Source organism: Cheilinus undulatus, linkage group 13 (assembly GCF_018320785.1).
Source record: "Cheilinus undulatus linkage group 13, ASM1832078v1, whole genome shotgun sequence".
In the NCBI taxonomy this organism is placed as follows: Eukaryota; Metazoa; Chordata; class Actinopteri; order Labriformes; family Labridae; genus Cheilinus; species Cheilinus undulatus.
Genome location: NC_054877.1, coordinates 8,002,257 through 8,018,195, shown reverse-complemented (window position 1 = coordinate 8,018,195; position 15,939 = coordinate 8,002,257). Strand labels below are relative to the sequence as shown.

The following is a 15,939-nucleotide window of genomic DNA, read 5'->3' as shown; positions in this document are numbered from 1 at the left end:
AAAAAAATCGTTCTCTCAAAATATATTTGTCTTGTATAAATTGGTGCCTTCCCTCCTACATAGAAAACTGAGGATTAAACCAATCGTGATGAATCATGATGTAATGTGATATCCAGTCAAGTTGTTGGTAATGTGATAAAAAAAATAGAACACAATCCAAAGGTCTACTTTAATCACCATACTGGTCTCCAGGCCTGACCCAGAGAATGGGGCCACCTTAGTTGGCATTTATTGATATCAGTGCATGTGTGTTGGGTCAGTAGCATTGGTGCTAGCATCCCGGCTAACAGTTCCCTCATTTTGGAGCTTAAAAGTGTGTCAGACAATTATTGGGTTCTGATTTTGAAATCATTTATTCATGCCACTTTTTAACCACTTTTCATCACTGTATCAACTCATTTTGCCACGTCCACATTAGAGCCTTTTTTTTACTACTTATAGCTTACTTTTGTTCATTTTTAACCGCTTTTCTCCACGTTCTCTGCCCATCTTTGCCACGTTTAAGTAGGGCTGCGACAAACCACTGCTTCAATCATTATTTCACTTTAAAAAACAAAACACTGATATTCCAAAGCTGATGTGAAAGTCTAAATATCTCTATTTTTAAAACTGAAAGAAAATTTCAATTTTGTTAATCGTTATATTAAAAAAAAACTTCAACACAGAACACAGAAAGCTCTCCCCTTCATCACCCCATATGGGCGGCCTTGCAGGTATCATATTTATGCACCAAAGAGCTGAATTAAACACTTTTATAGTTCTTTTGAAGAGATTTCAAAATATCACAACATAAAGTGTATCTCAGTATAGCCTAAATATATTGCAATATCAATTTGAGGCCACACTGTCCAGCTCTTCTCTTAAGATTGACTAGAGAAAAAATGATTTGCAGATGAGAACTACACTCAAAAAAACTGTGCTGACAGATTATGTGGAATTTGAAGGTTAACACCCATTATATTTGATCAGAGTAAACAGATAAACTGTCAGTGAAGTGGTTAAAAGAGTCAAACCTTCATTAACTGTCCCCACCTCAGTTTATTTTCTATCATTACTTTATATTTATAGTCAGTGTAAGTGGTTTTTGCATTCAGCTAAACTGGAGAAGTGATCACTTTACTTTCCCCCAGATTTCATTGTATTTCTTGGTCCTTATGAGATTCAGAATATCCACCTCATCGTCGCTGTCATCGTCTTCATACTCATGCATCAGTTTTTCCACGTTCACCGGGACCGTCGCTGGTAACACCTCCAGTGGAAGTTCATTTCGGTTTCTAAAATAAGGGAACACCTTCTCAGAGAAGCTGTGTATGAAGGTGTGAATGTGTTTGTGAGAGTCAGCCTCAGAGAACAGCAGCTCTCCTTGGTTATGGTCCAGATTCACTCTGATCCTCTGCAGCTTTTCCTTCATCTCCAGTGCGGTGACTGGTTTCGATGGGCAGAGTGCTCTGTATTTACCACCGCTGAACCAAAGTCTCCACAATCCAGAGGTGATGTTCCCCTTCCTGTTTGCAGACGCTGCAAAAACACCCAGAGACCACTCTTTGCTGTCTCCGACCTCCACCTCCCAGCTGTGAGACCCTGATTCAAAGCCCTCAGAGCCCAGGACAGAGCACGTGTAGTAAACCCTCTCAGGGTTTTCTGGAAGCTTCTGCTCCTCTCCCCAGCTCATGGCGGTCAGATTGTCAGACAGGATGAGGTCTGGGTAGGCCGTGTTTGGGTCCAGAATGACAGGAGTGTAGGGGACCATAGCCTTCATTTTCTTCCAGACTTTGAAGCCCAGGTTGCCCAGATGTTTAGCGACGTCTATTAGAGCCCCAGAAGGTAGCTGTAGGTCCTCCAGAAGGGGGCGCTGATGGACTCTTTTCACTGTTACCTTGTAGTTTTTCAGGAATGAGACGTCCTCAGCAGCCAGCTCATCCTCTGCAGCTCTGACGGTGTCTGAAAGAGCTTCAGTCTCTCTGCTGAGAGCCTCCATCTCCTCCTTCATCCTTCGACTCTTCTGCACCTCCTCCTCTCTCAGAGCATGCAGCCTGGCCTCCTCTTCCTCCTTTAGGAACTGGTGAAGGCTCTTAAACTGCTCTTTAATCTGCCTCTCTGTGCATCGGGCCTGGTCCTGAACATGTTGAAAAGTTTGATCAAACTTCATTTGAGCATTTTTATAACCCTTTAACTTCTCCTTCAAGGGCTGCAGAGTATTTTTAAGTGTCTCCTTGTGTTGTCGAGCAGCTTCATCGATGGGTCTGAATTTGTGGCTGCTGTGTTTTTCTGAATCTCTGCAGACGACACACACCGGCTCCTGATGGTCCAGACAGAAGAGTTTGAATTTTTCAGAGTGCAGACTGCAGAGCTCCTCTGGAGCTGTCTGATCTCTCTGCTGCAGGAAAGTCTCACACAGGTTCCTTAAAGACAAGTTAGAGGGTAAAATTCCCTTTGAATATCTTCTTTTACAAACTGGACACTCCTTTATCTCCTTGTCCTCCCACCAGTTTTGCAGACAGGCTTTACAGAAGCTGTGGCTGCAGGAGAGAATGACCGGATCTCGAAAGATGTCTTGGCAGATCGGACAGCACAGATCTTCTTCTATCTTTGACTCCATTTGTTTCTGAGTGAGGACGGAGCAGAGAAACAGCTGGAGGGTGCTCCAAGTTCCTGGAAATTGCTGCTGCTTTGGTTCTTTGACCTTTTAAAATCCTGCTTCAGTTCACAGAGTCGGTGGTAGGAAAAGTATCCCAAGTGTTATCTGTCTCCCTCCTGCTGCAGGTTAATGCCCATCTATCTGTGCCTGCATCTCGACTCAGCGAGGCGGGATAACAACCTTTGTCCAGCTTGTTTCAGCTGAGTCAGATGATGAGGAAGAAATTTATCAATAAAGCTTATCAGGTCCAAAGTTCAGCAGAAAAAATAGGTGAATTGGATAGTAATCCATGCTGAAAATTTTGTTTTTTTCATATTTTTTCAGTCCAATGTCCTAATAAGATGGGATGTTTTGTAACATGTAAATTAAAACAAAAATTAATGATTTTAAAACACTGAAAGCCCGTACTGATTTTCTAAGAAAATACAAAGACAGGTGTTAAATTTAAAATATTGAAAATTAGAAATTTTGGCTACATTTCTGTGAGAATATTGATTTGTTATTGAGTGCTTGAGACTGGAGGTTGACATTTATTATGTTTTTGGGACCACTGCTGATTATTAGCTGCTCATGAAACCGATTAAAGGCATTTGAAACTGATATTTATAACAGCAAAGTTGAAAAACTTTCAGTGAAAATTCTGAATATGAATTGATATCACTGAATAGATACAACAGGAATAAAGATGAGTTTTTTTGACTGTACCAACCAATATACATGCAATGGCCACTTTATTAGGTACACCTGTTCAATTGCTCGTTAACACAAATGGCTAATCAGTCAATAACATGGCATCAACTCAATGCATTTAGGCATGTAGACATGGTAAAGGCAGCAGGAAGGTAGGGGATTTAAGTGATTCTGAACGACATGGTGCAAGACAGACTGGTCTGAGTATTTCAGAAACTGCTCACCTCTCTAGGGTTTACATAGAATGATCTAAAAAAGGGAAAATATCCAGTAGGCAGCAGTTGTGTGGACAAAAACACTTCGTTGATGTCAGAGGAGAATGGGCAGACTGGTTCAGGTTAGATAAACGAAACCTTGTGTTAGTTAATGCGGGACACGGTAGCCGTGCGCCAAGGAAATGATCAGCTGAAAGTCAGATGATACCAATTATCGCCTCCCAGCTCCCACAACCAATCACAGCTCTTTCTCTATGACATACTTCTGACCAATCCCTGCTTGCATTAATGCTGATGCACCACACTACTGCTGCTGGCAAAGCTCCACCTCCTCCACCCCAGCCTCCTCTTTTATAGCATTTAGCATTTTCTGTGGTGTTACTGTGAAACTGGACAGACTTGTCATTATAGAACTGCACCTATGATTGTGGTGTTTTTATAATTTCAGTGTGGAGGACTTTAACATTTTAAACTTCAGAAATAACTCAATAAATTCAGAAATTTTACTTTCACAATGTGACTCAACAGGCTCCTCTCATCTCTGTCTCCCTGCACGCTGGGCTGCAGTGTTGATTGGCTAGAATTCATGTGACGTCTTAGCTAATCAGAGCGAGCAGAGCCAGAGGGGAAGAAACACATATAGATGAGCCTAAGTGTGCACTTTTTAATTAATTAATCATAGTGGGATCAGTAGAATAGCATCCCAGTACCAGTAATCAAGAAACACAGGCACTAATATTCGACTCCTAATTTAGACTCACCTAAAATTACATATATATATATATATATATATATATATATATATATATATATATTATTGATTGCCTAGGTGAAACTTTTAACCAACAGTTACTCAAGCTCATTTCTAATAGAGATGCATAAAGGTTTAGTCTAGATTTAGTCATCAAATATCTTGAACATTTTAGTCCCGTTTAACTCAATAAAAACCCCTTACATGTTAGTCAAAATGATCATTCTTTTTAAACTAATTGATTTGCTAAAGTTAGAATTTTATATCATTAGAATAAACTCATATTAATGCACTACATAATGGCTGTTACAGACTTAATTAGCTGCTGATACACAGCCTGCTGGTGCCAAAAGTCAACGTTTATGCCATCACACAAGAGGGAGTCAACATCCCTGATGGTTGGAGGCAGGGGTGTCCAAACTATGGCCTGGGGGCCAAATGCAGCCCGCAGTCCATTTTTGATTGTCCCTCAGCAAGTTCTAAATATTAAATGAAATATGGCCCACATTTGAACATGGAACTTGACTGTATCGTACTTTATTTCAACACAAGGAAGTGTTGAAATAAAGTACGATACGGTGTAAAACAAATATTTTGACAAGACGACTTTATTTATTCGAGTTTTTTTGTGACCAAGTCAAGACAACACTGTAAATGGAAAACATACTGGCAACCAACGTAATTTCAATATTTTGATTTATAATGGCCTGATGGATTACAAAGGCTTATAGCAGTAATAATGGTGTTTTAGGGGCAGAACCAGTAGTAGCCAGGGCCGACCAGGACCCCCTAAAATGACCAGCTTCCCTAAAATCCTTAAGATGACTGGCTATTTGCCTTGTCAGCCATTAACTAGCCATTTAAGCATACCCAATAACTAAGCATATCTTAACATGATAGGATTGGTTTTACTAACTTTAAAATCCTCAGGATGAGGCACATGAAAGTGGCCCCACCATCCTTGTATATGTTCATATGTGGCCCCCAGGGGAAAAAAATTGGATGCCCCTGGTTTGAGGGGTGCAATAATGCACATAGGATGGGTAACCGTCACATTAATGAAGGATCCATTTATGCAGCTTTGGGGAGACACATGCTCACATTAGCAGGCTCATTGTTCAGGAAAGGCCTTTCTCATTTCATCAAGGCAATGCCAAACCAAATTCTGCTCATATTACAACAGCATGGCTCAGCAGTAAAAGCATCCGGCTGATAAACTGGCCTGTCTGCAGTCCAAACTTGGAATATTTGGAGCATTATGAAGCGTAAAATCCGACAAAGGACACTCTGAACTGTTCAACAGCCATGATCCTTTATGGACAATGCTGAAGTATTAAACTTTTAAAATGACACAAACTGTTCCCCTTAGTTCACAAACTCTGACAGGGTTTGATGTTTCTCTTTCTCTGAGTGAAGACTTTGACTTAAACCTTTTGTATCCCCAACATTTCCAGATGAAAACCTCTCTGAGATTCTGGTTGAAGAACAGACTCTCTCTCTGCTGAGTGATCTGAAACTAATCCTCATTTCACTGCTGTCCCTCCTGAAACCTCTGACGGGCCTCTGGAGGGCCTCTGGACTCCACTTTGAGAACCATTTAGCTTTGGGAGGATTTTCGACGCTTCTCATCCAGGGCTCCTAATTAAAATTGATCCTTGCTTGATTACCCGGCTCGTTCCCGCGAATCAATCTGCCTGATGACGTTACGCAGAGTTCAGAGGGAGAATGGAGGGCGAGCGCTCAGAGTTTGGTGTTCAGTCAATTAAAAGTATAATGACGGTGAGGCTGGAGCAGAATTAGAAATATTAACCAGGATTTAAACTGTCACATTAGAGAATAATTGGCTGCCCAAATCTAGAGTGAAAAGCAGCTTTAATGCTTTAATATTACCAGTGTTTCTGTTTAGTTGAACTCCTGAAAATGAAGAAAATGCTTTTAATAAACACAAGAAGGATTTAAATCCTTCTTAATAATTAAGAGATCTTCATTGCTCACATTTTTGTGAGATAATAGAGCCATCTGTTAGATTTTAAGGCTGTTTTCATGCAAGAAAACCACAATATTTCTCTGCAGAGCATGCAGCCTCCTCATGACAGACATGAGGGGCAACGATCAAGCTGGAAACCAACTCTCCTTGACCAGGCTTTCTGCTTGAAGCCTTAGTAAATGTTTAGGGGCATCATTTGACAATTCTTCTGCAAAACAGTGATCATCATTAGCTGTCAGATTCAGTCAGATAAAACAAAGAATGCATAAATGTATGTGTAGTTAAAACATGACTGAAAAAACTCTGAGAACTCCAGATGGGGGTCAAGAGGTGATTTCTGCACAGAGAAGCACTACCAAAAAGACCATGTTATGAGCTGTTTATGACTATGCCAAGTCTTCAAAGTGGGAAAATAACAAAAAAACTTTATTTTTAGGCCACTTTTGTGTTGCTTAAAAAGCAGAATATTAAGGGTGGATGGGGGGGAACTGGGAAATGGCAGCAGGCAGAAATAAAAAAAAAACTTCCATCTAAAGCAGGGGCGTCAAACTCAATCACAGCAGGGGCTTGATTCTAAGTTTAGGTCTAACCTGAGGGCCTGACAGGATCAACATTTAACCATAAACTGTCATTTGCACCAGTAAAAAAATAATGTAATGGTTTTCAGATTTAAAAAAGTCAAAATTACAAGTTTAACGGCTCAAAATCTGAGATGAAAGTCAAACTTGTTAGTTCAAAACGTCAAACACAAAATTCAGTCAAAATAATGATTTTTAAAGGGCAAATATATGAGATAGAATGTCAAAGTTGGGAGTTTTAAGAATGGAAATATTACATCAAATTTAAAATCATGAGTGTAAAGGGTTTAAATGAGTTAAAGTTTTGAATTGTGAGTCTAAAAGTCAAAATGCAGGATTAAAAATTAAGAGTTGAAAAGGTCAAAAGGGGAGATCAAATTGGAAACAGTGAGTTGAAAAGGTCCAAATGTGACTTTAAATTCACAACTGTGAATATAAAAGGTTGAATTTTGATATAAAAAGTCAAAATTGTGAATTTAAAAGGTCAAACTGGCCCCCGGGCCATGAGTTTGACACCCCTGATCTAAAGCCTCATGTAAATGCTCATGTACAGTCTGTTCAGTGTAGTTTTGTCATTGTTTGGTCTCTTTTATGAGATCCAGACCATTTGGCTAAGATGATTATAACATTGTATTTGACTCCATTAGGCTTTTTAAATCTGGCTTAGATAATGACAAAGGACAGAAGAAAGTTTAGTAACTGAGAGCTAGCTAGAGTGAGAAACATATTTTCTTGGACCATTTTTATGTAAAACTTGTTAAACTACGTGGATAAAACTTTCCCATCATAACCATTATGCTGCTGCTCTCTCTAAGCTCTTAATAACCACAGGATCAACTTTCACAGAAATCACTGGAGGCTAATGCTACTACTATAGCCAAGCACCTCATATGACCCAACCTCAAAAATCCAGAAATATCCCTTTAAAGGGCCATTTCACAGAGCAGACTTGTTCATAACCAGGGCATCATTACTCATTCACTCATCCCACAAGGTTTATTTGGTTGATAGTACATTATCATTCAAATAAAAACATGTAAGTTAAAAAAAAATTAGGATTTTTTTCATACAAAAGAGAGGCTTGGCTAGCCTTTCAGCTCAGTACAACACTCCTCCAGACTCTTGAATGCTTGAAGGTCTGCAGAGCTGAGTAATTTGAATTGATCGCCTCCACACCAGATTAGTCAGTTAAACTGTGGAAAAAATATATATTTTTTGGAAAGTGTTGGGATCGTACTCAGTGTCTGTAGACTTTTTCTGATGATAATTGCAATGTAACAATCAATTTAGAACTGTTAGTAACTAACTTTCCACCATTCCCTTTCACCCTAATGACTGTGCCCCACTTCCTGACCCCTATCAGACATTTGGGATCACAACATTAGCAACAGCCTAATCGCCTCTGGGCAACAGATAAAAATAACTGAAATAACTTTAATTTTTGGTTAAATGGATTAATTTGAAATCAAATTAATGTATTGAATCCATTAGGCAAAATGATGAAGAATCCATTGCAGTATCTTTGTTTTTATTGTGAAAGAAGCTGAGCTAAATTAATTTAGGAGATTTTTTAACATGTTGTTCCCTCACTATCTTCCAGATGATCTACAACATCAAATGTGAGTACAAGTAAAAAACAAGGTTGGTCTGTCATGTGCAGCAGCTTCAGTAGGCCTGTGTGTAACAGCAACCAAAAACATACAGCTCTGCACATTCAGTGATGTTTGTGCGTCTGCTGCTCATCCCCTCTGCTCTTTTCAAATAGGTCATGTCTGTAATACAGGCTTCTGAGTTGCACTTATTAACTTCTTATCTAAAAACAGATTTCTGTGATTATTAACTGTAGAAATGAGGCTTAAACTTCACATCCAACTTATCAAAATCTAGAAGATAAAAGATTCAGCTTCTTGTGGTGCATGACCAAAGAACACAAGATAACTGACCGGTCAGCTTTTTAAAAAGCGTTTACGTTTTTGATTGTCAGTTTAATATCTAACTGCCTGCCTGGTTCTGTACATTCAAATGTGCATTTCTGCTGTAAAGTTGGACATTTTAATATAGAGCTCTATGAGGAGTGACTCACAGCAGGAGACAGCCCCCAGTGGATACAGAAGGAACTGCAGTTTTTTTCATTTTCAGACCCAGAAAGACTGAACAAAACCCCTTCTACCATTTAATATAAGGGTATTGAACAGTTCTGATCTAATCACACCAAAAGAAGATGTTCTATTTTATAAAGCCATGGTTGAACTGCTTCCTTCATTCAGACACTGACTCATGTCCACACGTAATCCTCCTCTGGTCAATACCAATAAATGAAGAGCTCTGATTCACCTCCTGATGAACCTGCCCCTTCAAAAATCTATGGGTGTTATTTCAGGATCCCCTCTCTCTGACCCCGTGTGACTCACCGGCAGAGCACGGCCCGTCTGACACCCGAGAGATGAGGCGCTGCTGTTTGCAGGACGCCTGTCGCCTGTAGCACTCGTTCTGGTAGGTGTCTCCGTTCGAGCCGCACACAGGGACGTAGTGTTTGTGGCACTGGAAATCAAACAACAATCAAATGTTAATTAAAGCTGAAAGAGGCTGCGACTCACAGATCAAACTACAAACCTGATGGCGATGATTAGGAACCAGTCGAGAGAAGTGTCAGGCAGAGAGAGTATGTCATCCTCTCTGAACTCGTTTATTTTAGATGATTTGTAATAATGAAAGTAGTCGACAGGCTGTAATGGCTGCAACATCATCCTTAAGGGCTAATGAGCCTGATCAAAGTGTATCCACTCACAGTTGTTTTTGTCACTGACAGGCTCAGTTTTTTAATCTAAGACCCTGTTTACATTTTTCATCAATGATCCTTTAAGAAGTGACCGCACTGGTATATGCACCCATACTGAGCATTAATAATACACTTTTAGTGATATCACAACTTACTTTTCCACCTGTAATTCAAACAAGACCCCATGCATAATTTCCTCTCTTACTGTGACTCAGTAACCCTGCATGCTGTTTAAAGTGAAGCCACTGCCAGTACAAATTAATAAGGTGAAATAAGCGACAAGCTGGCTCTTTTTTTAAAGAAAAGAACCAGCTCCTGTTTCAGAGATGGTCATTGTTTTAAACTTATGAAAAAGGCAAAATTATACCCAATGATGAGATATTTAGGTGCTGGAATACTGGTGTAAGACTGAGAAACCCACGCCTGCAAAGAAATGCATGCACCTCATATAGCTGGAATAAACAGGGTACCTACATGCTTTCAAAAATCAAATTTAAGACTTTTTGTGCCCTTTTAAAGATGGAAACTGAGAAAACTTTATATCACTTTTTGCACAACAAATGGTCCAAAATAAAAGGTATGTGAGATATTTCTTGGTAAACTGGATGACAGCTGAATTTCCTGATTTAATTCACTGTTTACTAAAATTTAAATGATTTAGAGCAAAGCCATTGTTGGTGAAAAAAAGAACCCAAATTTGATGATTTTCGGCGTATTAATTGCTTCTACTTTATGTGTATGGTATGTCGTAATATTCATCATAACATACACTGTATTGCCAAAAGTATTTGTTCACCTGCCTTGACTCACATATGATCTTAAGTGGCATCCTGTTCTTAATCCATAGGGTTTAATATGACGTCGGTCCACCCTTTGCAGCTTTAACAGCTTCAACTCTTCTAGGAAGGCTTTCCACAAGGTTTAGGAGTGTGTTTATGGGAATTTTTGACCATTCTTCCACAAGCGCATTTGTGAGGTCACACACTGATATTGGTCGAGAAGGCCTGGCTCTCAGTCTCCGCTCTAATTCATCCCAAAGGTGTTTTATGGGGTTGAGGTCAGGACTCTGTGCAGGCCAGTCAAGTTCATCCACACCAAACTCTCTCATCCATGTCTTTATGGACCTTGCTTTGTGCACTGGTGCACAGTCATGTTGGAACAGGAAGGGGCCATCCCCAAACTGTTCCCACAAAGTTGAGAGCATGGAATTGTCCAAAATCTCTTGGTATGCTGAAACATTCAGAGTTCTTTTCACTGGAACTAAGGGGCCAAGCCCAGCTCCTGAAAAACAAACCCACACCATAATCCCCCCTCCACCAAACTTTACACTTGGCACAATGCAGTCAGACAAATACCGTTCTCCTGGCTACCACCAAACCCAGACTCGTCCATCATCATCACTCCAGAGAACCCGTCTCCACTGCTTTAGAGTCCAGTGGCAGCGTGCTTTACACCACTGCATCCATCACTTTGCATTGCACTTGGTGATGTATGGCTTGGATGCAGCTGCTCGGCCATGGAAACCCATTTCATGAAGCTCTCTACACACTGTTCTTGAGCTAATCTGAAGGCCACATGAAGTTTGGAGGTCTGTAGTGATTGACTCTGCAGAAAGTTGGCGATCTCTGTGCACTACGTGCCTCAGCATCCACTGACCCCGCTCCGTCATTTTACATGGCCTACCACTTGGTGGTTGAGTTGCTGTCGTTCCCAATCGCTGCCACTTTGTTATAATACCACTGACAGTTGACTATGGAATATTTAGGAGTGAGGAAATTTCACCACTGGACTTGTTGCACAGGTGGCATCCTATCACAGTACCACGCTGGAATTCACTGAACTCCTGAGAGCGAGCCATTCTTTCACAAATGTTTGTAGGAACAGTCTGCATGCCTAGGTGCTTGATTTTATACACCTGTGGACATGGAAGTGATTAGAACAACTGATTTCAACTATTTGGCTGGGTGAGTGAATACTTTTGGCAATATAGTGTATCTTTGCAGGGGTAACTGTGGCTCAGTAGGTAGAGTCGGTTGTCTCACAATCAGGAGGTTGTGGACTTGATCCCTAGCTCCTGCAATTAAATGTCAATGCGTCCGTGGGTGAGACACTTAACCCCACACTTTGTATTACAGTCTCTGTTAAATACAGGCAGATGCTAAATCTGACAGATGCTGATGAGAGCAGAGTGCCCACCAATACTGATATCATGCTGATACTATTGTGCATCCTTAGAAACAATGTAAGAATCCCTCTTTGGAGTAGATGTTCTCTGATAGGAGAGAGAGATCCTGTTAGATGCTAACTGACTTTCCTGACATGATGAAAGACTGAATAGAGGGAGATAAAGAAGAAAGGAAGAGGACTGTATCATCGCTGTTCTGTAATACTGGGAATCAATCTAAAACTACTGGTTAAATGAAAACCACTTGTCAGTCATGCAGCATCGACTGTGAGGAGAATTAAAAAAGATGAGAACTGTGGAGCGGTTAGAGCAGGATCAGCAGTTTTCATTTATTGTGCATGAAGGTTAACACAAATTAACACAACACTGCTGTCAGACAAACCCAGGCTGCCAAGGACGCATATCAGTGTTCGCAAATCCATATTCTATTAACCCACAGCCATCAATCATTTAGCAAGAGAGCACCACAGAGCTGACCTTTGACCTCTGCATAACCATCTCAGACTGCTCAAACACAGACATGCACTACATTTGCTATTCCATCAAGCTTAAGTGCTCATTTTTGCCTGTAAACTCACTTTCCTCTCACATTTCACCACTTTGATGATGAAATCTTTTGGAGACAAGGTACTCCACAGTTACGCCAGCCTAGCCAGCATCTTTTTCCTGTTTGAAATCCTAACTGTTTCTAAATACGTTGGAGACCACAGACATAACGGTTTCAACTGATTTTTTAACATTATAGACCAGCAAAGCTTTCAATACTAGTCAATATTCATTTCAACCCTCACTTATGGTCATGAGCTCTGAGTAATGACCGAAAGAATGAGATATCAGATACAAGCAGTCGAAATCAGATTCCACAGGAGGGTGTCTGGGCTCAGCCTTAGAGACAGGGTGAGGAGCTCAGACATCCAGAGGGATCTCTAAGTAGAGCTGCTGCTACTGCATGGAAAGGAGCCAGTAGGGGTGGTGCAGACATCTGATCAGGATGCCTCCTGGTCCCCTTCCCTGTGGAGGTCTTCCAGGCATGCCCAACTGGGAGGTGACCCCAGGCAAAACCCAGAATTTCCTGGAGGGATTTTAGATCCCATTTGGCCTTGGAGTGCCTCAGAATCCCCCAGGAGGAGCTGGAAAACATTGTTAGGGAACTTGATTGACTTACTTTGCCTGCTGCCTCCGTGACCCAACCTCGGTTAAAAGGAACAAGATAGATGGATGGATTAATGACACCAGGAATCTAGGGAGTGATTTCTTGCTGCTTCACCCCCACCCACACCCCATGATGAAAATGAACTCCAAGTGGACCATAGTTGAAATGAATTGGGGTAATGGGCAAAAGACCGTAGAGACAATGACGGAATATCATCTTGGTTCGTTGCAAGGAAGCAGAACAAAACATCTGGCACTTTCATGAAAACAGTGTTGTTTCTATTATGGTGGGCAAGAAAGGACCCATTACAACTACAAACTAGAAGATTTCTCTGGCTGACATAGACATGTAAATGTGCCAGATTGTAGCCATAGGCTAATTTCAATCTGTAGTCCCGGCAGGATGATGGTATACAAAAAAAAAAAAAAAAAAAAGTAAATTAAAAATCTACATAAGAGTCAGACAACACCAAAACAAGACAACATAGATGGTACAATAAAATACAGAGACCCAAATAAAACAATACTTAGCTTAGGACAGACCTGAGATAAATTGACCATTCCAGTTAAAGTGCATAAGGCATATGATAAAGTGCTGTAGTGCTAAAGTGCAAGTGTGCAGATATATTGCACACAGTCATGAGTGTGCTTAAAGAAGAAATTGCACAGCGCCCTAGGCCTAGTTAGATAAAGTGCTGATATTATTACACATAGCCCTATTGCACATAGTTAGCATTAACAGACCTGTTTATGCATATATTATTGCACCAAGAAGAAAACATACATAAGTGCATCTATGTACGTATTATTGCACAAAATATGCATACATAGCTGTATGTAAGTATGTATGCATCGAAAAATTGAGATGGTTAAACATGGTCACAATTCTGGTTTGTCCTGAGCCATACTTTCAGATTGCCCTTGAAACTTGCAAAGCTGGAGCATTCCCTGACAGAGAGTGCTAGAGTGCTCCACAGCGTGCTTCCTCTGAAAGATATGACATTTTACCCAAAGGTGGAGCGCCTAAGAGGTGTTTCACAGTCCCCTCTAACCGTTGCTCTAGTCAGTCTAGTTGACGACTCACTTATTGTTTTCTGTTTGATGTAATCATTTAGTGGAGGCAGCACAAGCCCATGTAAAACTTTATACATCAGGCAGGTAGTTTTAAATTTTTGAAAATTTTCAAAGCTCAAGAGCTTGTACTTTTGAAGGATATTACAGTGGTGGTATGAGAGTGGTTTCCTGTCCAGTATTTTTAATGCTCTTTTATACAGGGATTCAACAGGTTTAAGAGCTGATGCTCCTGTAAGTGACCAGCTAGTTATGCAGTAATCAATATGTGAGAGTATCATTGAATGTAAAAATAAAAGAGCAGCACCTTCTGAAGGAGATGTTCGAATTTGTCTGAAGTTATTCAGGTTAAATTTAACCTTGTTTGACATTTTCTTAATGTGGCTCTTAATGGAAAGAGAAGAGTCCAGAGTAACCCCCAGGTACTGAAACTCATGCACTAGTTGTAATTCTTCCCCTCCTAGAAATACATTCGAGTGAGACATCTCTTTTGGCTGTTTAGAGAACATCATGCAGACTGTTTTCTTAGTATTTAAAAGAAGACATGATTTGTTAAGCCAGTCCTGAATGTGGCTCATTGCTAAGGTGAGAATTAGACTGGCTTCTTTGACATTTTTAGCTGGTGTAAAAATTACGGCATCATCTGCATACATCTGAAAATCAACATCTTGACAGGCATTGGGAAAATCATTGATATACAGGCAGAATAAGATTGGTCCGAGTATGGAGCCTTGTGGGACCCCCCCATAGACAGTCAAGGTAAGGAGATTTGACACCGTTGACCACAAAACACTGTTTCCTGTTTGTTACATATGATTTAATCCAGTTTAAAGCTTCAGCAGAGAAATTAAAGTGGGTAAGTTTAGCAAGCAAGACTGGATGGTCAACGGTGTCAAATGCCCTTTTCAGATCCAGAAATACAGCACCAACACGGTATTTTTTTTATCTAGGAAATGTTTTGTTTTTCAAGGAACATAGTGAGAGCGGATTCAGTGGATTGGTGGGTACAAAAGCCAAACTGCATGGGGTGAAGAGGGGTGTGACCTCTGTTTAGATGTTCAATTATTTGTGTTGCAACCCATTTTTCTATTACTTCAGAGACAGCTGGTAGGATACTTATTGGCCTGTAGTTATTTGTTTCTGTTTCATTTCCTGATTTGTATATTGGGGTTACTGTGGCCACCTTCCACAAAGTTGGGAATACTGCATTTTTTATGGATAAGTTAACCAAATGTGCTATTGGATATGCTAAGGATTCTTTGTAGGTTTTTAAAAAGTTTGTGTCATATCCGTAATGATCTTTGGCTTTGGAGTTATTTAAAGAACTGATGATTTTGATTACCTCTGGTTCAGATGTTCAGATATGGGAGATGGGAATGCAACCGTATCCATGTACAGCGTATTTTAAGCAAGTAGAGCTGTTAAACAACATCAAACATACAGTAAAAAACATTTTTCCTCGGAGCAGCATGGTAGCTGTGGAAGTAGGAAGAGGGTCATTGCTGGGGTCTTAAAACTGATAAGAACATCCGCAGTAGCCTGCAGGATGGACTCCATGTCCCCAGTAGAGCACACAAATGTCAACCAAACAAGTTGCCAATCTCCCTGGCAGGCTTGCAAACAAACTTATGTGCATATTACTTATCGGACAGAATACATACCCACATTTGGTCACTGCATGGAAGGATATTACTAATGTGAAAGCAGGATAGAGGGGAGAGGGGGGCAACTGCGTCCCACCACTGTATGAAACAATCATGGCTTATGAAGACACCCTGGTAAATCAACTCAAAACATCCTGCTCACAGTCAGTTTCCACGTGACAGAAACAGCTGCAGCAGTCTTTATTGAAAATCAGGACTAACAGAAGCGTTGAGCAGTGATTGATCCTGA

At 40.5% G+C, this 15,939-nt stretch overlaps 1 protein-coding gene across 1 annotated transcript in view; it reads right to left on the bottom strand.

Moving 5' to 3' along the window:
• tmeff1a (transmembrane protein with EGF-like and two follistatin-like domains 1a) overlaps positions 1 to 15,939 on the bottom strand; it is a 125,647-nt gene that overhangs the window by 54,679 nt on the left and 55,029 nt on the right. The window contains exon 3 of the mRNA XM_041802457.1: positions 9,271 to 9,400. Coding sequence (XP_041658391.1) covers positions 9,271 to 9,400 — 130 coding nt within the window. The remainder of the gene's footprint in view (positions 1 to 9,270; positions 9,401 to 15,939) is intronic.